Source organism: Opisthocomus hoazin, chromosome 8, assembly GCF_030867145.1.
Source record: "Opisthocomus hoazin isolate bOpiHoa1 chromosome 8, bOpiHoa1.hap1, whole genome shotgun sequence".
NCBI classification, from domain to species: domain Eukaryota; kingdom Metazoa; phylum Chordata; class Aves; order Opisthocomiformes; family Opisthocomidae; genus Opisthocomus; species Opisthocomus hoazin.
Genome location: NC_134421.1, coordinates 72,983,994 through 73,009,094, shown reverse-complemented (window position 1 = coordinate 73,009,094; position 25,101 = coordinate 72,983,994). Strand labels below are relative to the sequence as shown.

The following is a 25,101-nucleotide window of genomic DNA, read 5'->3' as shown; positions in this document are numbered from 1 at the left end:
CACAACCCGACCACGTACAGTGGTTGATTATCTTGGCAACCTGTAACGACCACAGATTTGGCAACTGCTCCTTGCCTCAGCCATTGACAGGCTGTGGACAAGGGATGCAATAAGCATGAACTGGCTGGTGTCCCCGTGCACAGTCACCCGTAAGCAAAGGAAGGCAACAGCAGGGACCACTGCACCGGGTTGCAGGCATCTTCACTGAAATCCCTCGTCACAGCCCTGGGCTCCTTCCCAGGTTGAACAAGAGACTGCAGAGACCTGTTTGGATGCTCTCAGGAGGTGTCTGCTTGCTTGGGGCCCCTGGGGGGATGGCGAGAGGACACGGCTCCTAGTGAACACTGACTATCCCAGTTGGATACCCCAGAAAAGCAGGAGAAAGTCAGTCCCATTTATACAGCACTTACCTCTTTTCCTTCTGTGAGGAAACTGCAAATTGGCTAATTTAAGCATGGGCTCGCTGGAACTGGCTGTGAGCCCTGGCTTTTTCGGAAAAGAGAAAGAGATGTTGATTTTCTTCTTCTTGGTTACTTTCCTGTTCCTGCTGCTGTCCCCTGTAGGATGCATTTGCATCTTGAGGGGTGACCACTTCTTTCTGGTGCTGGTCACAACGGCTCGGCTGGATTTCCTCCTGCTCTGCTGCACCCATAGCTTGCTGGTTGAGTCGGGATCTTTTGTGGGCCCTTCACCACTCTGGTCCAGCCCCACAGTGGGCTTTGGGTTTTCACTTGTGACTTTTATTTCCACTGCTGTGTTGCGAGGAATAGGGTGTGGCACAACTGAAGAGAATTCCACTTTACAATCTGCCTCCGAATGGCAGCAAAGAGACTGAACAGCACCAGACAAACATCCTAAGGCAGCCGACATTTCCAGAGTGTAGCCGCTGGGATCGGAGAGGTAACGCTGCAGCTGGGAGAAGTATTGCTCTGAGCATTTTCTGAAGGGATTAGTACATTCATCCTCAGTTGGTGAGAGGAGAGAAGAAAGGGGAATTTCACTGGTTTGGCCAGAGGTGGGCTGTGGATTTTGATCAAGCTTTGCGTATTCCTGGAAGTGCTGTTTGATGCGTACACTGGTACCAACCGTGTCTTCCCACGAAGAACTGGTGGCTTTCTGTAAGGCATAGCGAAGTCCAGGCAAAACTGAAGCTATTTTTAATGAGATGCCACTCTCGTCACTATCTTCCCTTTTATCTTTTGGATCGTGGTTTTCAGCTGCGAAATGAAAAGGAATAGAATTTTACTCATATTAAAAAAGAATTAGGTTCCCCAAATCACCTCACTGTTACATGCTAACAGAACATGAAAGCTACGAAACAGCCCCAGAAGCCAACCTACAAAAACCTAGCCCCAGAGGCGACGTCCTGGTTTGATGGATGCTTGTAACTGCTGAAGGTAAAAGAGAATTGCACGTGGGAGCCAAAAGTGGACTAAACTAAGATGAAAGTCGGCTGTTGAATCAGCTAGCCCCGTTCTGCAGGAAATTACAGGGTGAGATCGCACGCATAGTGGTCTAAGTCCCTTCACTCCAGCAATTCTTGCTACATCAAACATTTAGGACAGTCAGAGCTCTGAAAATACAGGGGTTTTGTTGGTTTTTCTTTAAATCTGTTTGAATTCAGGGTTGCCCATGCAGGGTGTTTAGACTAGCACTGTTTTCAGACCACTTGCGCTGTTTATGTTCCTGTTCAGACGCAACCTCCAGCAGCTCCATCTCTACCTGCCGTCAGCGTGGGTGGATGTGCTTCACACGAAGACACCACACGTGCTCAGGAGTGGGATGGGAAATGCAGACTCCCCCAAGCAGACCTGAGGACCATATAAACAAACAACATGAACCCCTGGGTGATTTTCTAAAGCTGAAGGACTGATCCTACTGAAAACAGTTGGTGTTTCTCATTTCAGCAGGTCTCATGCCCTGCCATGCACAGTGCATGGCATCGTAGAAGTTTAGCTCCCAACAGAGACCAACACAAACGAGTCCCAGGGCTTGATGGTGCCCGCCTTCGCAGATGTCACCGCGGAAGTAGGCTCTGCTTGGTACAGCAGTGTCCCTTCAATGTCCAGAAACGCCTGGAGAGCTGGTGCGATATGCGGAGTCTGTCAGTGGAGCTCCCCTTCCGCACAAGCCAGGCTTCTCCGGCTTCATTCGGTGCAACCCAGCAGTCTGATGCTGATGTTTTGCACCCGCAGGCTTGACCCGTCTGCGTGTTATGATTCCACTCCGAGGTTTCTTTTGGCTGCAGGGCCAGGCCGACAACCCCAGTGCCCTTCCTCATTACATCTCTTCCCAGCAAGGCAAAGCCGTTTCTTTTCCCCTCCCAGAGGTGTGATTTTCTTCATCTACTGGCCCTGCTGCTGCCTTACGCTGGCAATGCTGGTCCTTGTTACCGGCAAGCCCAGGTGTCCCCACGAGCCGGCTCCCAGCTGCTTGCCTCCGCTGCTGGCTCGGGAACGCTGCGGCACGTCTGCACAGCGGGCTTGTTACTCCTGCCCTACATTTCTCCCGACGGCTGTCTGGACAGGAAGGGAACAGCTTCAGAGGCTGCTTGTTTCGAAACGGGAAACATTATTCATGCTTCGAGTCTGAGCTGAGCGACTTCAAATGCGTCCATCCTTCACCCCCTTTTCTCTTCGCGTCTCCCCTGCACCCCTGCTGTCTTCGGCGACCATCCCTTTTCAACCCCTAGTCCCTCCACAGCTCTGCTTACCTTCATAGAAAGGAGAAGCCCTAAAGCAAAAAGGGTTTCTAACCCCAGCGAGGTCTCAGACCCAGGGGACAGTCACGGCTGGCTGGGGTAAGGTTGCTTGCGTAGGCAGAACGGGACAGCACATGCAGGATTCCTGCTGGCACCAGAGGGAAAACATCTGGCAGCCACCAGCATTCATATTGCGACACGTTAACAACAAGCAGCGTCTGCTTAATGTTACCCTCTCCCCCTGCCTCCGCATTTCGCTGCCAGCGGCTCTCTGGCTGCCCAGGGTTTGCCTCCTCTTTAGCATCAACACCAGCCACAGGCAACGTCTGCTACAGCCCCAAACCTTCCTACCAACCAGCTGCTTGCACCGTCTTCGCTCTGGGACGCTCCTTATGCCTGGTGCCCTCTGCTGTCTCCACCACCTTCTTCACAAAATCACAGAATAGTAGGGGTTGGAAGGGACCTCTGTGGGTCATCTAGTCCAACCCTCCTGCTGAAGCAGGGTCACCTACAGCAGGCTGCACAGGACCTTGTCCAGGCGGGTCCTGAATATCTCCAGAGAAGGAGACTCCACAACCTCCCTGGGCAGCCTGTTCCAGTGCTCCGTCACCCTCAGAGGGAAGAAGTTCTTCCTCATGTTCAGACGGAATAAACATAACAAGTCCACTCAAGACAAACACCTCCTTGCCCTGTTTCCGTCTCCTCCAGTGCACAGTGCTCGCAGTCAGCCTTTCAGGACCAGACCCCTCTGCTATGGAGGGCATCTTCTGACCGTTGTGAGGCTGGTCAGCAGGATCTCAATACCTGGGTGGTCAGCTCCCACCTCCAGTCTGGTCTCCGTGCATTTTCTCCCTTCACCTCACCAAATTTCAGGCATCACAGCAACAACGTACTGACCCCAGGTTTGACCTGGCACTTTGGATCTTCATTCTGCTTCCAGAAGAGCCTGTCTCTCTCCTACACCTAGAAAACAAACTACAACAGATGCCACGCTAACACAGCCACCAGCAGCATGTCCTTAAAGCCAGGCTGACTGAATTCAGGCATCAAGGACATTCACACCCCACACTGCCAAGTTACCACCACGTCTTCACCCGACTTACAAGCCCACTTCACAGGTGGATCCTGAAGGAGAAAGTTTATAGCTGGAGGTTAAACACCGAAAAGGACAAAATAATCCGTGCTGGGATGTGCTGGTAAGTCCTGCGGGCCCTTCTGCCGATTTCATCTTCCGGCGAGGGGAGCTGGGCACGCTCCGTCGGCAACGCCAGCCATCACTCACACAGAGGCGGACTGAGACGCCAGCGTGCGCTGGCACAAACAGCCTCTTGGCTTGTCCCAGGATGACTCAACAAAAAGCAAGCCAGAAGTTACGCAGAGCAGAAGGCCCCTGTCTGTAACGTTGCTTGGGGATCTGCCAGGGTAGAAGTACTACTGGTGGAGTGGATGTCGTGAGAGGTGCGCGGATGAAGCTGTCCAGGGGAGGCAGAGCTGTAGCTTTCTTTATCTCCACAAGAGGAAATTATAGTATTAATATTTCCACGTAAACAGTGCAGTATAAAGCCAACAGATACAGAGAAAAATTGAAGCACATGCAACAGAGGTTGGAGCTCATTCTTATTTCAAGATCTGCAGGTTCAAACTGTGCAGTCTTTGTTTTCTCTTATTTAGTGCCTCTGTGTTTGTTCTGCATGAAAAGAAGCAAGTTTTGGGGCTGCAAACATCCCGGATTCCCCTCCCGGGTCCCAGAGCCGTGACTCACCTTGCTGGCAGCAAAGCACCGTGGCTCTGCCCAACACCATCTCCCTGCCTCGCTCCCTCGCCCGTCCCACACCCGGACCGGTCGTCACGGCCCCGCTACCAGCATTTACAGATCCCACAACAGAGAACTCGCACAACAGGGTTGAGCCTCCAAAAACTTTCGCTGGCTCTTTAGGGAGCAATGCCCCTTCCTCACCTCTCCTTCCCCGGCCCACGCCAGCAGTGACCTTTCACAAAGCCCATTTTACTTGTTAACTCAGCAAAAAACAATTCACATTTTTTAGGGCAGGCCGTTTTCCTGCTAGTTTAGCAAATCACATCAGGGTCCAGTGTGTGCAATGTGTTGTTTTGCCCCCTGAGCACAGCTCCTGAGCACCTTTAGGGATGCAAGCCAGGCTCTGCAGGAGTCAGACTCCCATGTGCACACATAAGACAGTTTAGGCAGCAGATGTTGCTGCAAATGGCCTGAGAGGGAGAAAAATAATTATTTTTCACTCCCATCATCTTCCTGCAAAGGGGCGAGGATGTGCAGTGAATGGGCGAGCCAGGGAACCTGGTTTAGATCAGCTTAAATTGCAGCACAGCTAGAGAGTTGGGACATTTCTCTCCTCTTTTAACACCCTTTGCGCTAAAGCTGTAGGTGGTTCTGAGCAGAGAAATCAGCTTTTCAAGAGCAATGTGTCTGTAAGAACCCTCTGGTGAGGATCCTGCACCCAAACCAGTGTGTGAAGCCAGCAGAGGGAACCTCCCTACCTCTCAGGCACACCGACCGGGACGAGGTGAACAGAAACAGGGCCAGGAGGCTGACGGGCTCCTTAGGGTCAAAACCTACGAAAGAAAGCAACACGTTTTGTTTAGATGGAGGGTGTCCACCCTCCGTCTCTAAAACAGAGCAGGATGTTTAAGCACAGATCTTGGTTTCTATGTAGCCATGTCTTACCATCGTCTCGCGCCAAGGCAGAGGACGTGAGGAGAATAAGGACTCCTTGATCTTGCAAATATTTGATGATTGCCTAGGACAAACACATATAAAGTTAGAGTAACCACTCCCTTTCCTCCTTCGCACATTTTTTATCAGTCAGGGTGACTGTCAACAAGCCCTGACTGCCGACGAACGTGTGCCAACACCACTGGCTCATTCCCTGTTGAGGACACTGTTCGGTCCTTGCCACTTCGGTCAGCTGGGGCCTGTAACCCAAAATATTCCATTTATGCTGTTATTCAGTTCTCAAATTCCTCCTATCTATGCCTTAAAAAATAAATATGGTTAGCCAAACTGGCTGCAATTAATGAACAAGGTTAATAGTTTTAATCCCTTCCGTTCAAAAGCTCATGGGCATCTCAGCCAGGAATCGCTCTCAGCAGCCTAAAGGGAGGGTTTTCCAGCAGGGAAACCAAAGCTGGACACCAGCATCTGACAAAACACAACCGACTGTTCCAGCCACCAGCCTGGCCAAAGTTCAGGCCATGCAGCTTGCTTATTAGCAGCAGCAGTATCAATTAATATCTGAAAAAAAAAAAATTTGCTGAGTCTAAGAGATGCCTGCGACTGTCTCAGAGCTGGATGACTCCGTGTCTGAAAAGGGATGTGCACTTATCGAGGCATTTCTTGTGTTTGGGTGTTGCTTGATGCCTCATCGCAGAGCTTGGCCTGGGCTGCCTTTCCTTCCGTGGGGACGCTCATTCGGATCTCCTTCTTCCATGCAGACACATCTTTTCAGGAAACTTACAGGAACTGAATAACCCTAGGGCTTCTAACGCCCTGTGAAACTTCACTGAGCCCTTTCAATACATTCAGACATAGCAGAGGATTGGACTAATGCCCACAGCCTCATTTCTCCAGGACAACAGAACAACTTTGGAAACGCTGAACAATTTCAGTATAACATTCACTATTCAGAACAGTTAGCTCCTTGCTTTGGTTGTCTTGTCCTGCCCTAGTGAGGCCTCATCTAGAGTACTGTGTCCAGTTCTGGGCTCCCCAGTTCAAGAAAGATGAAGAGCTACTGGAGAGAGTCCAGCGGAGGGCTACGAGGATGGTGAGGGGACTGGAACATCTCCCCTACGAGGAGAGGCTGAGGGAGCTGGGCTTGTTCAGCCTGGAGAAGAGAAAGCTGAGAGGGGACCTTATAAATGCTTACAAATATCTAAAGGGTGGGTGTCAGGAGGATGGGGCCAAGCTCTTTTCAGTGGTGCCCAGTGACAGGACAAGGGGCAATGGGCACAAACTGAGGCACAGGAAGTTCCATCTGAACATGAGGAAGAACTTCTTCCCTCTGAGGGTGACGGAGCACTGGAACAGGCTGCCCAGGGAGGTTGTGGAGTCTCCTTCTCTGGAGATATTCAAGACCCGCCTGGACAAGGTCCTGTGCAGCCTGCTGTAGGTGACCCTGCTTCGGCAGGAGGGTTGGACTAGATGACCCACAGAGGTCCCTTCCAACCCCTACTATTCTGTGATTCTGTGATTCTGTCTGAAGCCAGCAGAGCAGAGGGGATAAGAGCCAGCATCTCCGCTGCATAAATCCAGCTCAATTAAATCGCTGTGGTTTCTCTAACAGGACGATTTTCTAGCAGGTGAGGAGGAAAGTGAAGCCATAACCTGGCACCGAGCTGAGAGACGTCACCGAGCACCCAGAGCACTGCAGCTTGGCTCAGCAACCCCACCTAGCCCCAGCCACCCTTTCATTTTCACTTGGGCCCTGCACAAGGCCGGGTGCCCGGCCCACGCACCACGGAAAGGGAAAGAATACGGAGCGCGTTTTTCATTCGCGCTTTTGGGAGCTGCCGCCAAAGCGGATTCACCCACGAGCCGGTCACCAGCACACTCAGGGGAGGGAAGAAGAACGCCCAAAAGGGGCTGTGACTGTTGCCTCGCTGAAATAGGGAGATATTTTAATCCGGTTTCACAGCAATACGAGGGCGGGGAAGCTCTAGGGAAATGATGCTCCTGGTGGAATTCAATACCAAACTGCTCACGGCCACAACTCAACCATCTCATCTTCCTCAACTCCTCTAGAGAGCCCAGCTCCGCTGCGCTTGGCAGGACACACGTTCCAAGCCTCAGTGGCTGCAAACACGGTGTAATGCACCAGAACAAGCAGTTATCATGGATCCCAGTAAAAAAGGCACAAAGACTCTGTAAAGTATTGATTAAAGTTAGAGATAACACCAAGTTGGGTGGGAGTGTTGGTGTGCTTGAGGGTAGAAAGGCTCCGCAGAGGGGTCTGGACAGACTGGAGCGATGGGCCGAGGCCAACTGCATGAGGTTCAACAAGGCCAAGTGCTGGGTCCTGCCCTTGGGTCACACCAACCCCACGCAACGCTCCAGGCTTGGGGAGCAGTGGCTGGAGAGCTGCCCGGCAGAAAAGGCCCTGGGGGTGCTGGTCAACAGCCGGCTGAACAGGAGCCAGCAGTGTGCCCAGGTGGGCAAGAAGGCCAAGGCCATCCTGGCTTGGATCAGCAATGAGGTGGCCAGCAGGACCAGGGCAGGGATCAGGCCCCTGTACTGGGCACTGGTGGGGCCGCACCTCGAGTGCTGTGCTCAGCTTTGGGCCCCTCACTCCCAGCAGGACCTGGAGGGGCTGGAGCGTGTCCAGAGAAGGGCAGCGAGGCTGCGAGGCTTGTTCTGGAGAACAAGTCTGATGAGGAGCGGCTGAGGGAGCTGGGGCTGTTCAGGCTGGAGAAGAGGAGGCTGAGGGGGACCTTATTGCTCTCTACAACTACCTGAAAGGAAGGTGTACTGAGGCAGGGGTTGGTCTCTTCTCCCAGGTAACCAGGAATAGGACGAAAGGCAATGGCCTCAAATTGCATCAGGGGAGGTTTAGATTGGATATTGGGAAAAATTCCTTTCCTGAGAGTAGTCAGGCATTGGACCAGGCTGCCCAGAGCAGTGGGGGAGTCCCCATCGCTGGAGGGGTTCAAAAAACCGTGTGGCTGTGGCACTTGGGGACATGGTTTAGCAGGCGTGGGGGTGTTGGGGTGACGGTTGGACTTGATGACTTAGAGGTTTTTTCCAACCTATGATTCTATAAAAATATCTTTTTATGGGGAGAACGGGAGAAGAAAAAAGGAATAGCATAGGTAAACTTACGTCCCTTCAGACACTGGGAACCTCAAGATGAGCTGGAGCACAGACAGATGTGTCTCCCAACCAGAGATCCAACTGATGCTGATGTTCGGGATTACCTGCACGTGAAGGGTGTCTCTGCTATCCCATTTTTTTCTTCTCATGTTGTTACCAAGAAAAGACATTTTAATCAATACTTTAGAGAGTCAGAGTGTTTTTCTTAGAGGAATCCACAACAAGCACTTGCTCCAGTTCGTTACGTGCAGGAAGTTGCACATCAGTGGGCAACTCCTATGAGGACAGGCTGAGAGAGTTGGGCTTGTTCAGCCTGGAGAAGAGAAGGCTGCGGGGAGACCTGATTGCAGCCTTTCAGTACTTAAAGGGAGCCTATAGGAAAGATGGGGACAATCTTTTTAGTAGAGACAGCAGTGACAGGACGAGGGGTAATGGTTTTAAACTAAAACAGGGTAGGTTTAGGCTGGATATAAGGAAGAAATTCTTTACAATGAGGGTGGTGAAACACTGGAACGGGTTGCCCAGAGAGGTAGTGGAGGCCCCATCCCTGGAAACATTCAAGGCCAGGTTGGACAGGGCTCTGAGCAACCTGATCTAGTTAGCGGTGTCCCTGCTCGCTGCGGGGGGGTTGGACTAGATGACCTCTAGGGGTCCCTTCCAACCCAAAACTTTCTATGATTCTATAACTCTTCGGCAGTGCCGCACAGTGACAGCACTTCCAGGCATTTCATGGGCCACTGGCAACTTCCAGCGAGGGAGGGATGTGCCCAGCCTGCTGCGAGTTTGTGGCCACCAATTTACAACTCTGAATCTACAGGAAGCATCAAATGTGAGAGAAGAACCACCAGCAGCAAAGCCAAAGCCAAACCAAGCACAAATCCCAGCAGAGACGCAGGTGCTGTGCTCCGCAGGGGTGAAGTTCACCGCTTGGAGTCACAAGGAGACGTGATGATCACACTGGGAACAAAAAGACTCCCGTGTGCTGGAAAAAAGCCTTATCAGATCATATATGTCAAGGGAAATTCTCCATTAAAAAAAGGAAAAATCTCAACATCTGCAGAGCTCCTGGAAGTTTCGGCAGCGTAACTGTGAGTAGCTGAGTGGGGGCTATTTTTCAGCCGCGAGGGAGAAAGGCAGGCACGTGGCAGCTTGTGTCTTTCGCTTAGTAATTATCATTTTGGCATTGGGGCACTTTGCTTCTGCTTTCTTAATAGACAAGATCCCCTTGCAATCCTCGTCCAGCGTGCCGTTCGCAATGCAAGGGGGAAAATCATTAATAAACACAATAAAATAATTTCATCTGGCATAAATGTAACTAAAGAAGAGGTTTGCCTGGTATAATGCCTTCTGCTCAGCAGGGCATGCTCACCCTAGAAATCAGTTCCCAGCTCATAGTGGGTAATCTTCAGTTAACAGTTTATACACAGAAAGACTAAACTACGTTTGAGAATAACAAAGCAGGAAAATAATACTTAAAGCAGGGAAATTCATTACATTTTGCATTAGTTCAGAATCTGCGAATAATGTTACCAAAAGTTTCAAGAGATCACTTAAAAGTCCACTTTCTTCCCAGCACAACAATGTTTTAAAATACTTACCAAGTCCTTGTCCTTCAAATTTTCTACTAACTGATCCATTTTATATTGATCCTTATTTGATATTTCTACTTCATACAGGCTGAAGTAAACACCCTGAAAGCAGACTGCAGACAAAAGAGAGAGAATTTGATGTTGAAATAGTGCCTGCCTCTCGCATCAACTCTGAACAAACAAGTGCTCCCGTACCAGGAAGATGCGTGTGCAATTGATGGAAGCACTGGTCTAAGCTGGTACAGAATCACAGATTCATAGAATGGTTTGGGTTGGAAGGGACCTTAAAGATCATCTGGTTCCAACCCCCCTGCCATCAGCAGGGACATCTTCCACCAGACCAGGGTGCTCAGAGCTCCATCCAACCTGGCCTTCAACACTGCCAGGGAGGGGGCAGCCACAGCTTCTCTGGGCATCCTGGGCCAGGGCCTCACCACCCTCATGGGGAAGAATTTCTTCCTAATATCTAATCGAAATCTGCCCTCTTTTAGTTTAGAGCCATTCTCCCTTGTCCTATCACTACACACCCTTGTGAAAAGCCCCTCTCCATCCTTCCTGTAGGCCCCTCCAGGCACTGGCAGCTGCTCTAAGGTCACCCCGGAGCCTTCTCTTCTCCAGGCTGAACAGCCCCCACTCCCTCAGCCTGTCCTCGTAGGAGAGGTGCTCCAGCCCTCGGATCATCTTCGTGGCCCTCCTCTGGACCCGCTCCAACACATCCATGTCCTTCTTCTGTTGGGGGCTCCAGAGCTGGACGCAGGACTCCAGGTGGGGTCTCACGAGAGCAGAGTAAAGGGGCAGAATCCCCTCCCTCGCCCTGCTGGCCACGCTTCTCTTGATGCAGCCCAGCATACGGTTGGCTTTCAGGGCTGCAAGCGCACATTGCCAGCTCATGTTGAGCTTCTCATCCACCAGTACCCCCGAGTACTGGTGGATGAGTATACGCATTCATATCGCAGTGAGTTTCATATCGCAGTGAGATCCCTCTTCAACCCATGGTTCACAGGAGATGTTTCCTATCTTATCTCCACAGCTAATGAAAGAAATTTAATCAATGCTGTGTGCTTCAGCAGAGACAGGGAGCCTTTTAGAGGGAAATATTTCATCCTAACATGCCATATTCTCCCCTGCTATGGAGCATCCTTATTCCACACTCTGATCCCCAAAGGAGTTTAACAAAGGCAAGACCTTGGACCCACCTTACCCCTCCAAATTTGACAGCAAAATTCTTCTGTTCAAGTATTTCCTCTCTTTCACCAGCTGATCTTAAGACTGTGGCTCCACAGAACCTTCATCAAGAGTTGCTGTGGCCTCTCCCACTTCTCCTGCCTCCTCCCCTGCCCTCGCACTATCCTGTGTCCATCTGAACTGTAAGCTAAATGCTAACCCCCAAAACAGGAATGTTTTGGCTGCCAGCCGGCCCGATCAGTGCCTCGACCTGGCTCAGCAGAGCTGATCCACAGATGGGAGGTAACACTGCAGCAATCCACACTTATTTTGGTGCAAGACGACACGGAAATGCACCTGGAGCTTCTGGAAATCACATCCAGAGCTCTCCACGTGCAGCCTGCGGTACTCGTCTCAGTAACTGCACACTCGCTGTAACGTGCAGCCACTCACAGCCATCGGGAGCTCAACACCTCGGGGCTGAGAGCTGCCAGGCTCGTCAAAACTCCAGCCCAAAAATCAATCAGCAGTATGAACCCCAAAGTGTAGTTAGACACAGGGCTCCTCCTCCCCGCCCCGCACTTACCAGGGCAGAGAGTGGCTGACTATAGGCAAGTGAGGTCTTTTAGCACCACTAAGAGGACAGTAGAGTCTTTCCCTCCCTTCCCCAAATCTATGCTTTTATTTGCCAATTGCTGGGCATTCCCTGCCTCTCCCCAAGAGCTCTGGACTCCTCTCCCCTCTCACACTGTCATTCACCGTCAGTCCCTTGAAGCAGGTGACCCATAGCAACTTGCAGAGCTGCTGCAGGCAGCCACATCTTCTGGCTTTGGCTGGCAGCAACCCTCCATCTGCCCAGATGCAGGAGATGCTGGATCATACCCTAAGAGATGGAGTGTCCCTCACCTCGTAGGGAGATCATGTAAGCAGGGGAAAGTCTGTCTCCCTGCATCTGCTTTCAGTTCCACCATATTTGGCACCTCTCAGGATGGAACCCCAGGTCTCAAAACAGGGTCTCCCAACCTGTCCTGTCTCAGGAACGGGCTGATTCAAGGGCTGCTTTGGGAAGGGGATTGTATCAAACCGGGAGACCATACGAAGTGCGGACAGGAAAACATCCCTGTGCTGCCTTGGCATTTTTCCTCCTTTATCTGCAATCAGCCACCCTTCAAGACAGGACCTAGTGCTACGTGTACGTGAGCTCTGGCAATTCCTGTGGCACAGCACAAGCCTATGTTACTCACCACGCCAGCAGGTTTTGCGCTTACCTTCATTCTCAATGTAATTTCTTTTCCCAAATGCAGCTTCCGGTAGCTTTTTCTTCAAGTCGGACAAACCCATGACATAGTTAATGTCCAGGTTGGGAGGCCTGTGGGGATAACAACAGACAGTGAGATCACAAGCATAAAAGGCTCTCAGGATTAAGCACAGCAAAGAGCTCTGGCTGCCCTCTCACTGTGAAACCAGAGAAAGCAGCAACGGAGAAGGCTGGAGAAGGTACAGCTTGCTTAGCACTTTGCTGATTTGAGGATCCTGTTGGTAAACACCCCCAAACACTGATATTCGTGGCTGTTTCAAATTGCTGCCTGCTGGCTGGTTTCTGACTACTGAAGATTTTAAATATCTCATTTTTTTGAATGCTAGTTACCTCAATACTTTATTTGCCATCGCGCCGATCTGTAAACACACCCGGCTGATCGCACACACGCCATCAGGAAGCCCACTTCTCCAATGGAGAAAAATCCCAAGCAGGAATCATTGATTTGGAATCAACTTCCCAAAGCAGTTAACAAAAAGAGATGACAAAACACAGCCGTTTCCCAGCTGCAGTTCAGGGCCTGATCTCATGTCCTCATCCAGCTGTTGCTGTGACACTGCACCGCTGGCTGCCCAGCACCACTTTCCTGACACCAATGATTGGCCCAACAGCGCAGGCGGTAAGCTGGTACAGCTGCAAGAAGATGCTCCTCATAGAAAGGATAGGGCAGGAGAGACAAAACTGGATTTCTCCGGTAAACAGACACCCAAAGGTGCAACGCTTCACCCTCCACAAATCGCATGGAAAGAAGAGAAAGGTGCGACTTACAGCTGGGCTGGAATTGTGGAGCTGTACGGGGTCCTCAGGGCGATGTTGCACAAGAGCTGGCCCCGGATGGAGAGCTGCCCCCTCCATGGACAGTACAACGCTACAGGCAAAAGGGAGAACGGCTCAGGGAAAACAGGACAGGAGAGGAGGGCAAACAGAGAAAGGTACACGTGTAAAACAAAAACAATCACCAGGCGCTCCTACCTTTGTGATTAAGCTCAGGTCTAGAGAAAAGGGAGACAAAGAGGAACATTTAGCAACGGGAAAAGGAAAAACAGCCCACAAAAGCCACCGGGTATTTTGGAACGACAGCAAGTTGCTTACAGGCTCTCTATAGCTAAGACGGGCATTTCCTTCGGCTCCCTGTACTGGCAGGCGATGACCATGTACGGGCAGATCTGCCTGGGCCGCTCGGCAGTGCTGCCATCGGACACTTCGTACACGTAATACTGGGGTGAGAAGGGAAAGACAGATGAAAAAACAAGGTGAGGAACGAGCGAGGCACCTGGGCCAGCAGCGTGTTCGCCTGCAGCCTGCAAGCAAGCGGTCTGCACAGTCCCGTTGCAAACCTATACCTGGCTTTGCTCGAAGGCCTGGCAGGGGCTGGTCTCTGATGCTGTGCTGCTTCTGCTCATGGCGACGTGGCAGTCATAGCCGGGAGACGGGCAGGTATAGCTGGTAGTGTAATTCTCAGATACCACCTTGACCTTCCCCTGCACCAGAAAATTTACCAAAAAAAAAACCAACCCAACACATAATTATTTGCAGAAATGTATTTTAAGAGACCCTTGAACCCTCCTTTTCCCCTAAAGACAGTGTTGCTGGCAGCCCCACACTCCCTACCACTGTGGGGGGGTTGCGTGCGTTTGTGTCCTTCCAAACATGAGGGTCTGACTTGGCTGAGTTTGGCATGGCAGACAAATCTGTGCTGCTCGGGAGAGCAAACGGGTGCAGCGTGTTTTCGGTGCCAGCCACAGAGAGCAGGAGCCAGTGGGCAGGGAAGAAAGGGGCCACACGCCAGCCCCATGGAGGAAAAGAATGGGGCGGTGATCTGAACCACCTTAGGGCTCCCCGCTTCAAACTCCCAAAATGCACGAGAGTCCGGGGAAAAAGGTGACCCTATGGGGAATTTCTGATCTCAGCGGTGGAACTGGAAGGTCCTCTGTATCCTCTGCTGTCCTGCAGGCCACCAGTCAAGCCCAGTTTGATCTCTTGCTTTCTAGCTTAATACATCCCATAGTCAAAAATTCCGACAAGTTCTTAACACAGCTGATTTTACACCCCACCAGTGATGGGCACCAATGACTACTTAAAAACTGCTTGCTCTGTATAGCAGCTTGTGAAAACCATTCCACATAAAAAGAAAGACTTGCATTTTACCTTAATTAGCTTAAAAATGACAATATAGCCTGATTCTCCATGATACCAGGGTCTCGGATGAAGACAGTCTGCATACTTGGAAACATAAACGCCTGTTAAAACAAAGCAATGCAGAATAATGTGAATCATCTGTCGAGTAAAGCCGATTGCCAAAAAAACCCTGTAAAGAGGACCCTCCTCGAGGAAATGGGAGTCTCTGCAGAGCCAGTGCTGCAAACCAGAGTAGTGCTCGCTGCCAGAAAGAGGGTGAAACTCTTTCTGACTCTTTTCCTTTCTTTTGACTGCTGGTATAGAACGGCATTGTATGTTTCGGGGTCAGCTCTAGGAAAGGAGTGAACTTGTGTTTCTCCTGGGAGAAGCAGCCCAGCTAACACTAGTTCTGCCCACACTACATGAAAACATAGTGAGCAAGGGTTTATCTCTTACAGGAAGATCTGGTGAAGGGCTTCCAGGTCAGACTGTAAGTGGGGCAGGTACTTTGCTCAATTTGGAGTCATGCAAAGGCAATGTGGATGTTCATATGTGGGGAACACAAGCTGTGGGGGCACAAGAGCAGGCCCATGGCATGGCACAGACCCTCCCATGCCCCTTCCTTGGCTCTTTATGGCCCTTAAGTGTCCAAGAAACCAACATAAACCTTCTACCCTGTGACAAGGCCCACTTTGATATGGCTCATTCCCATCCCTTCTCCGTGCCCAGGGCATATCACGTGTTGATTTATTGTGGGGTGGGGGGGGTGGCTCTTCACTCCTGCTTTATACTTGTAGACCAGACGGGCAAAGAAGTACAAGGGGTGAAACAGGGACTGGGCAGGGGAAGGGCTACAAAGAGACACACCATAATATTCATCTCAGTCGATCCGGACTAATATATATATATACACCCAGATAAATAACCAGTTCTTGCTTGGTTTTGCATTCACTGCCATTAGCTGCTCAATAATTAGGTGTCTTGGCCTGCAAAGACTTGCGGGATGAGCACCGGGAGACGTTCTGCTTCTGGCAGAAGGATTTGTTTGAGTAACGTGTCCTGCATTGCACGTCTTGAGGCCCCAGACCTTTGGGCAAGGAACAAGCACAGACTGAAAAGGGCTTCGACATGTCACGATCTGCTCTGGTTATTAACAGCACCGTTGGCAAAAGCGCAGCAGTCTCCGAAGAGCAAACCGGTGGGGAGAGCTGCCAAAAAGCCACTTTGGCGACAAAGGCTGTTATTAACAAAGGAGAAAAAGCGTGAAATGGAGAGGTGAAGAGACGATAACAATCCCTGGGGAAGATCCCATCCTCATCTGGTTGAGGGGGCAGAGGGAAAACACTGCTGCTTGCTTGACCCAAACAAATGCAGTTTCCCATGTCAAAAACACGGGAGTTTCCGTGGATTTTTATATTAAATAACAAGGCAGTACCAGGAGTTTGTCAGGCCTGTTGCTTTTGTTTTTAAAGGAGTCAGTATCCCCAGAATAGTGAACAGGTCTCTTGGTCCTCTGAATGGAAATCTTACCTTTCGCTGGGTCACCAAGCGTGGAAATGGAACTGCTGTTTACACGGAGGCCCGTCTGACACACCTCTTTTGCCTTCAAAAGAAGAGACAGCCTCTTTTACCATCTATTTTCAAAGACAGGGGACAGAGCTACTGGAATCTGTAGCACGACAGCTGGCAAAATACTTGCAACAGGCAAACATGTGCTGCAAGTCAATTACAGACCTTTACAGTCCCCAAACACCTGCGGTATAAAGAAAGCTAAACACAATGTCCACAGGAAGAGAATCTGTAGTTTCAGATACTAAATACTTGTATTTATCAAGTGTTGCTACAAACACCTCCATGGAGGCAAAAGCTTTGAAAAATCTGGAAAAAATCCAACATCTCCAGAAACGACGACAAGCGCAAGGCTGGACTTTGCACTTTCTTTATCTGCATGGGCAATCTGTGGAAAAATAAATGCAACGGGGCTGGTGTGAAGGCGAAAAAAACATTTGCTACTCTGTGCTCACTCCTCCATAGGCACAATTACTACCATGGGAGCATCTCACCAGCTTTCATTTAATCCACGTCCAAAGCTGATTCATCAAAGTGTGCAAAGCCCAGATATATATTGACTGAAGAGCGACAACAGGAGCAGTTTGAACTCATTACAGGCGAGAAATAAAAGCAAACCAGTCAAACTGCAGTCAGTTCCTTTGGAAGCAACATGGGGCACTCATCACACCTAACTTCTGCCTCCTAAATGGTAAACGTTTAGCCAGCTAGACTTCTCTGAACAACAGAGAGAGAAGCACCTCCTGAGAGCGATTTTAGCCCAAGGATTTTAGATACCTGCATTAAATGAGGTCCAACTGTCCTTGGAGAGCTGCCTCTTTCCTAGGGACTCTACAAGGAGCTCAGTCACTTGGCACAGACTGTGCTAAATTTCAAACAGCCAAAATGAAGCGGGAAAATTCACGCACTCAAACTGAGACTGAAAGTGGTTTATTTCAGTGTAGCTCAATCCAAACTCATTAAATCACATTAACAGTGAATTCCCACTAGATTCTCTGAGCATCCTTGTGTAGACAAACTCTCTTCACAAAATCAAAAGCATCCTTGTGAAAAATGGGCAGGAATAACTTTCCCAACAGCTGTGTCAGGCTCTCTCTCCACCCAGCTGGCAAAAACAAGGGAACTTGCCCCAAACCACCTGACAAACTCCTGTCTTCTGTCACAAAGGCACTTTTCTCAGCATACATGAAAGGTTTCACTTGCCTGTACTTGACCATAAAACCACTGGGACAAAGGCAGACTCCTTCTGTCTCCCTGCAGAAGGCAAAGAAGGCAGCCAAATCTCAAATAGTGATTGACTGGAGAGATGCAAGAGAAGATCCACCACTAAAACCTCCCAGAGCTGCTTTCAGAACTTGCTCTGGACTATTTATACAGTAGTAACTGCACTGGTGACCGGGCTACAGAGAGCCAGGACTTTTCAGTCAACAGATCAGCTGGGCTTTGGTGGGACAGCACACTTGGCATCAAACTTCTTAAGCAGAATAAACATTTCAGGTTACCTCTTCTTCATTATCAAACAGGAGAAATGCAAAGGTCTCCTCCAGCTCCTCCCAGCTGTACCCAGCGGCTTCCTTTGCTTGGGCAAAAGCTTTGAGCTGCAGAAGATACAACAACACTTTGCTTTAGTCTGTTTGTGACTACAGATTTATTACATTTTTCTCCCTACAGAAGGGGAGATGCTTGGAGGCACCTCTCTCTCTCCACTGGCCAGGGTAGCCTAGACTATTTGACTAGAGGGCAGGCGCTATCATGCAGCTACAGCTCAGAGGGTTTGGCTACAGCCAAATAACACATTACTCCAATTTCTTTTTCTGATAATTAAAGCAGAGCATGTTCTCAGCACAGACAGGGAGAACATCACGGGAGCAAACAGAGCCGGGTCTGAGTCCATGAAGTTTTCGGGCTTTAATAAAACAAGTTGTAAAAGGATGGGATTTTTTAAACAGGGTTAGAACACAAGAAAACAATAATCTCATCACTGCTTTTGCTTATTTTGGCTTTAGAACTCACAGGCAAATCAACAAATGACTTGATACCTGCTTTCCCAGTTTTTTATCCAGCTCCACGGTGACTATCCCAGTTTTAGGCAAAATGTCTAAGCTCTATTTAATTCATGACAACCAGCAGACTGGTCATCTCCAGTCCCCAGGGAAGACAGCCTGTCTTCCACGCCAATGACAGCGGGAGTGTAGAAATGAAGTCATTTTAAAAGTGGTTCTGTGCACACTCCAGTCAGCTGGAGAAAGGCAAACGGGGTTAAAACTGGTGCCTGCACAGGTGTGAGGGCAGACAAAAGCAACACCACATGGAAATCTCCCTTACTGTGAATCGGCAGAAGTGCAACAACATTCAAGCTCTCCTGCTAGGTATCAAACCAGGATTTCAACCTGCCCCGAAGCCCTGCTCCAGAACTGCTGTTGAATGTTTGGCAACATTGCCTGAATGGACCTTTTGTTCCTGATCAGATTGGGAAGGAAGAAGGGCAAGAAAGCAAAGAAAAGGCTCCCTTCAGTCAGGAACTGCAAATGGGGCTCTACGAGGCAGGCAGGTCAGCCATGTGCTGCAAAGGAAAGACAGACCTGCCCATAAACGAGTGTTCAAAAAAGTCTGCAGCTCCCAAAGAAATGCCACCCTTTCCCGAGCTGCCAGCAACACCCGGCTCCCCCAGCAGCCTTACCTCCCTTTGAAAAACATCATTTTCCACCAGAATTGCTCGGTTGTACTGAAAACTGTCCTGAGATGTAGAGTGCAAGTAGGAGCTCTGCAGCACCGAAACCGCTGTCTGCAAAAGGGGACTCGACTCTTCCGATTCTGGATGAAAACCTGGAGGAAGAAAGCAAAAAGCAGGTGCAAATATTAAACGCTGGGCATCCCCAGATGAGTATGGGGCCTCAGCAGAGGCGGGCGGCTGCAGAGCGTGACTCACTGCACATGGGCCTCATTTAACAAGCCCAGATCTCCACGGAGTGGCTCAGCTCCGTGGCTCCCACTGGGAGCAGCAGCTCCTCTCCAGCCATGCAATCCCAAAGCCTTTGTGTGCAAGCTGAACTGCCCTTTGGCAGAAGGAACACTGAGCTCCCAGTTCGCCAGGGAGCGCCTAGAAGTTTTCCTTTGCAAGAGGAAAAAAAAAAAAAAAAAAAGAAATTGTTAGCAACTGCTAAAAGCAAAGCTTGGTGGTAAATTAACTTTATGCTGAGCAGGTCAGAGTTTTCTCTTCTGCTAAAAAGTTGCTTAGAGCTGTTACGCGCTCTTTTAGGGTCTGAGTCGATGTCTGCACACATGCAAAATCTTGGTGCATACTCAGTTTCTTGGGGTAATCTGTTTTACTACAAAGATCTTCAGGTCTTGAGTGAATGTGGTTTTCCATACCATGAGAACAAGCCTTCCTTCAGAGCCTCAACGGTCAGAGCTTTCTCAAAGCCCAAATTCTCTCGACCTCTCTGAAGGTAAACATCCCAGTAAAACACTTCCCAACAGCACCCCGCCAAGAGGAGGTCCCAAAGCAGTTGACAAATTCAACACGCATGCAGAAACAAAGGAAAGCCCTGCAGTATTCGTGCTCTTGCAGCTGTTGAAATCCAAATATTCAATAAAGCAGCCACTCAGAAACACAGGAAAACCTGGGCTCCGTCTCTGCTGCACATTTAAAAACCTTTATTGCTGGTGGTGATTCACGAGCTATGAGATTTCAAATCCCAAGCTGAGTCTGCAACACAGATGCACTGAAAAGGTTTATTTCTTCTGACCCATAAACTTTAGAAAATAAAGCAGTCGTCTATCAGGAACGAAATGTAGAACTGCCGAGCCCCGCCCAAAGAACAGGTTTTGCACGCTGGTCGCTCTCCGAGAAAAAACTCACTGCAATTTTTGAGAATAGATAAGTTCTGGTTTTAACCTCTACAGCAGAAAAGCCCACATTCCTCTGGTGATGAGCAAGATAGCATCTGTTGTCACCCTGCAACCTGCTCGGGGTTTTGACTCCTGTTTTTAAAGGGTAAGTTTTAATTGTTTTTTTTCTTTTCCTCCCCTCAATTAAAAAGAAGAAGAATAGAAGGACGGAATCAAGCCCTGTGTCACAAATCTTGTTATTCCTCTCAAATTACTCAAGGCCAAAAAAGGAGCTAATATGAGGAACAGGAAATATAACCGTTCAAATGGCATGTATTAAACCCATTTAGCTACACTACTCTAAGCCGGTTCAGCCAGTCCACACTATGGGGCTTAACAGGGGAAGGGAGACAGTCTCTGCACCGTGCCAAGCAAAAGAAAATCCAGACAAGGCAAAAAGTGGGGGGAAACAGTATAAAAACAGCTCTTAAAAATGATTCTAAGACAAGCATGTAGAGGGCAGGTGGGAATGGAAACTGGGAGCACAGAAAGGAAAAGTCTTTAAAAGTACTTTTGCGTCTCTCAGTCTTGCTCTGGGGTCTTTTGTGCCCTCCTGTACTCCCTTTCTAAGCCTCCCACTTTCACGTGATGCCTCTGTAATCACTAGAAGTAGCAGAAAAACTGGGTGAACGCAATTTGGCCCTCCAGTACAGAAAAATTAAAAATTAAGGTCTTCCAGTTCTCTCTCAGTATTAGTGTTTTCTCTCTTTGAACCTAATAAGTATAGAAAGGGATGTTAAGTTTGCTCACTTTTTTCCTCACTTGCCTTTCAGTTTGCTTTGTGTCTCTTGCATCCTGTGGATCTCAAAGCAGCAGTGAGGGAGCTCAGGCTCCCCACAGAAATCAGATCAGGGAATTACGTCCCAGCTTACAGCTCTGCTCAAAAGCTTGGACCAAAGATAACATCCCATTTTTGCTTCTTGCTGGAACACCACAACGCTTGTGTCTGGAGTCATCCTCCGAGGAAAGACAGTCCCGTCCTCAGCATCTTCTACACCAGCCTAAACAAGCCCAGCTCCCTCGACTGCTCCTCACGTCCCAAAAGCACAGGACTGCAGCAGATGCTATTTAATTTCACAGCTGCTACTCCAAACCATCTCACTTTCCAGGGCGCGATATTCCGCTCCTCCTACTGATAGCGTTTTACAGCTCTGCATCATCGACAAATTCGGGGTCTTGGAGAATGAGAAAGGCCACCTCTAAACATGTGAGCTGGGAGCCCGCCGTGTGTTTCCATGCTGAGTATGTGAAACACTGAGTTGATAAAGAGAGATGACGGAGTTTAAACACCCCACTGGGCATAGAACATATTGAGGGTGCGGTGTGTTAAAACAGCAATGGCATCAGATATTCAGTATCTTTCAGGGGTAGAAGCTAAAGGCTTTTAAAAAAAGCCTGGGAAGCTCTTGGAAATGCAACATAAAAAGCTATTTCGCAGATGATAACTCAAACATTTGTTCCTCCCTGCAAGATCAGCTGCAGCGACAAAATGAAAGTACAAAAGGGGAAAAAAAATAAGTTGCAGTAGTAATACATAAATAGATGAGATGAATCACAGAATCACAGAATCACAGAATAGTAGGGGTTGGAAGGGACCTCTGTGGGTCATCTAGTCCAACCCCCCCGCCGAAGCAGGGTCACCTACAGCAGGCTGCACAGGACCTTGTCCAGGCGGGTCTTGAATATCTCCAGAGAAGGAGACTCCACAACCTCCCTGGGCAGCCTGGGCCAGGGCTCCGTCACCCTCAGAGTGAAGAAGTTCCTCCTCATGTTCAGACAGAACTTCCTGTGCCTCAGTTTGTGCCCATTACCCCTTGTCCTGTCACTGGGCACCACTGAAAAGAGCTTGGCCCCATCCTCCTGACACCCACCCTGCAGATATTTGTAGGCATTTATAAGGTCCCCTCGCAGCCTTCTCTTCTTCAGGCTGAACAAGCCCAGTTCCCTCAACCTCTCCTCGTAGTGGAGATGCTCCAGTCCCCTCACCATCCTTGTAGCCCTCCGCTGGACTCTCTCCAGTAGCTCTTCATCCTTCTTGAACTGGGGAGCCCAGAACTGGACACAGTACTCCAGATGAGGCCTCACCAGGGTAGTGTAGAGGGGAAGGAGAACCTCCCTTGTCCTGCTGGCCACACTCTTCTTGATGCACCCCAGGATCCCATTGGCCTTCTTGGCAGCCAGGGCACACTGCTGGCTCATAGTTAACCTGTCGTCCACCAGGACACCCAGGTCCCTCTCCGCAGAGCTGCTCTCCAGCAGGTCCACCCCAAGCCTGTACTGGTGCATGAGGTTGTTCCTCCCCAGGTGCAGGACCCTGCACTTGCCCTTGTTGAACCTCATCAGGTTCCTCTCTGCCCAGCTCTCCAGCCTATCCAGGTCACGCTGAATGGCAGCACAGCCTTCTGGTGTATCTACCACACCTCCCAGTTTGGTGTCGTCAGCAAACTTGCTGAGGGTACATTCTAACTCTTCATCCAGGTCGTTGATGAAGAAGTTAAACAAGACTGGGCCCAGTACTGACCCCTGAGGGACACCACTTGTCACCAGCCTCCAACTAGACTCAGCGCCGCTGATGACAACCCTCTGAGTTCTGCCATTCAGCCAGTTCTCTATCCACTTCACCGACCACTCATCCAGCCCACACTTCCTCAGCTTCCCCAGGAGGATGAAGCAATCCTAGAGCACAGCACCGAGCCTGGCAGCTTGCTGTGACCCTCATCTCCCCTTTCGGATTTAAGGGGCTTCTTCAGATCCGTTCTCACCCTAAGGAAGAGTCTGGGCTGACAAAAATGCACGCAAAACCCTGACACATCCAGGTTTCATCTGTGGGAGCAGAAGGCCGTTGACAGTCTCTGCGCAGGCTTCAAGGAGGTGAAACTGAAAGTGCCTAAACCAGAAGTAAAAGTGAAAGTGGCCGTTCCCCTCCGAGCAGCTTGGACGTGGTCCTACCACCGCGCACCATCCTCAGGGAACAGGACCGACTTCTTGCATGGGGTCGGTCAGACAGCAGAGATGCATCGCAGGACCGAGGGCTGGAGAAGAGCTGGAGAAACCCAGCACAGCTCTGCACCAGCACGGCCCAGCTGAACCTACACGGTGTGTTATCCGTGCCCTGAAATCCTTGGGGACAGGATTCACAGCCTGTCCTGGTGACTCCCTACCCTGACAGCAAGGAAGAAAAACCAGTCACCTTTGCAGCTATTAACAGCAGTTGCCAAAGCTGGGAGTAAGGCTGACCTTTCCCTTGTGCTGTGGCTGTGCAGAAGTCATCCTCCAAGAGCCTTACATTCCTTGGAAGGCTGCTAACCTACTCCTTCCTCTTCCTTTTCTAGATTTAAAGCCAGTTCCTTTGATCTTTCTTCCCTGATTGCGCCTGCAAATGTCTCAGTGGGCCCCATCCTGTCCTCTGCGAAGCACTGGCTACAGCCAGCCTGGGTGGACGTGCCCCACCGACAGACACACACGGCCCATCGCTCCCGGGAGCTGCACGCCCTAACCCTAACCCTAACCCTAACCCTAACCCTAACCCTAACCCTAACCCTAACCCTAACCCTAACCCTAACCCTTCCCGATTCAGGGCTCCCGAAGGTGCTGGATGCCCGTCAGGAGGGCCAGACGAGGCTGAGAGACACAGGCTGGAGAAGCAGCTGATTAAGTTCAACAAGGGCAAGTGTAGGGTTGTGCACCTGGGGAGGAACAACCCCATGCACCAGTACAGACTGGGGCTGACCTGCTGGAGAGCAGCTCTGCGGAGAGGGACTGGGAGTGCTGGGGGACGACAGGGTGACCATGAGCCAGCAGCATGCCCTGGCTGCCAAGAAGGCCAATGGCAACAAGAGTGTGGCCAGCAGGTCGAGGGAGGTTCTCCTTCCCCTCTACTCTGCCCTGGTGAGGCCCCATCTGCAGTGCTGCGTCCAGTTCTGGGCTCCCCAGTTCAAGAAAGATGAGGAGCTACTGGAGAGAGTCCAGCAGAGGGCTACAAGGATGATGAGGGGACTGGAGCATCTCTCCTACAAGGAAAGGCTGAGGGAGCTGGGCTTGGTTAGCCTGGAGAAGAGAAGGCTGAGAGGGGACCTTCGAAATGCCTCTAAATATCTGCAGGGTGGGAGTTAGGAGGACGGGGCCAGACTCTTTCCAGTGGTGCCCAGCGACAGGACAAGGGGCAATGGGCACAAACTGAGGCACAGGAAGTTCCAGCTGAACATGAGGAAGAACTTCTTCACTCTGAGGGTGACGGAGCCCTGGAACAGGCTGCCCAGAGGGGCTGTGGAGTCTCCTTCTCTGGAGATATTCAAGACCCGCCTGGACAAGATCCTGTGCAGCCTGTTCTGGGTGACCCTGCTTTTGCAGGGGGGTTGGACTAGATGATCCCCACACGTCCCTTCCAAACCCTGCCATTCTGTGATTCGGTGATAATTCCCAAAACCAGGATCCTCTTTTGGCTCATTCATCTTCATGTGACCTCCGGATGGCCTCACAACGCAGAGACTTCCAAAAGCAACCCAGGAGGAAAACCCATGGCTTTTGAACCACTTACTTGCACAGAGAAAAAGGTTTGGTTTCCTGTCTGGTCTTTTTTTTACCTTAAAATTTTAGTAGCAGTTGCTGCAGACATTTGAATGCTGTCAAATCTCCAGAAGTTTGCAACCCAGCACGGTGCACGCTGAACACAGCCACACCGCTCACCTATGGGGCTTTCAACCTGTCCTCAGCACAGCTGCTCCCGCACGGTCCCTTCCCACAGCCCTTCTCCATGTTGCCTCTCTTCATCCAGGATTTCCTCCGTTTTCCTGGCTGGGTCCCGTCGTTAGTGTGAGCTGTAACAGCAGGCATCACTGGCAGCATCAGTTCTGGCACCATCACACGGCACTCTGTACCATCAACAGTTCACGTACTGCCAGCTGAGACT

The 25,101-nt window shown here is 50.2% G+C and overlaps 1 protein-coding gene across 3 annotated transcripts in view; it reads right to left on the bottom strand.

Annotated features, from left to right (window-relative positions):
- TASOR2 (transcription activation suppressor family member 2) overlaps nt 1-25,101 on the bottom strand; it is a 53,918-nt gene that overhangs the window by 21,576 nt on the left and 7,241 nt on the right. For 2 of the 3 annotated variants that reach the window (XM_075428569.1, XM_075428570.1), the window contains exons 2-14: nt 18,982-19,127; nt 17,804-17,899; nt 16,263-16,335; nt 14,763-14,854; nt 13,958-14,095; nt 13,707-13,831; nt 13,587-13,606; nt 13,383-13,482; nt 12,565-12,665; nt 10,142-10,245; nt 5,403-5,475; nt 5,216-5,290; nt 411-1,217 (exon numbers count right to left, since the gene is read on the bottom strand). In XM_075428569.1, the coding sequence (XP_075284684.1) occupies nt 411-1,217; nt 5,216-5,290; nt 5,403-5,475; nt 10,142-10,245; nt 12,565-12,665; nt 13,383-13,482; nt 13,587-13,606; nt 13,707-13,831; nt 13,958-14,095; nt 14,763-14,854; nt 16,263-16,335; nt 17,804-17,899; nt 18,982-19,127 (1,950 nt within the window). Of the gene's footprint in view, nt 1-410; nt 1,218-5,215; nt 5,291-5,402; nt 5,476-10,141; nt 10,246-12,564; nt 12,666-13,382; nt 13,483-13,586; nt 13,607-13,706; nt 13,832-13,957; nt 14,096-14,762; nt 14,855-16,262; nt 16,336-17,803; nt 17,900-18,981; nt 19,128-25,101 lie in introns of those variants that run through there. The other variant, XM_075428571.1, reaches the window with a different exon arrangement.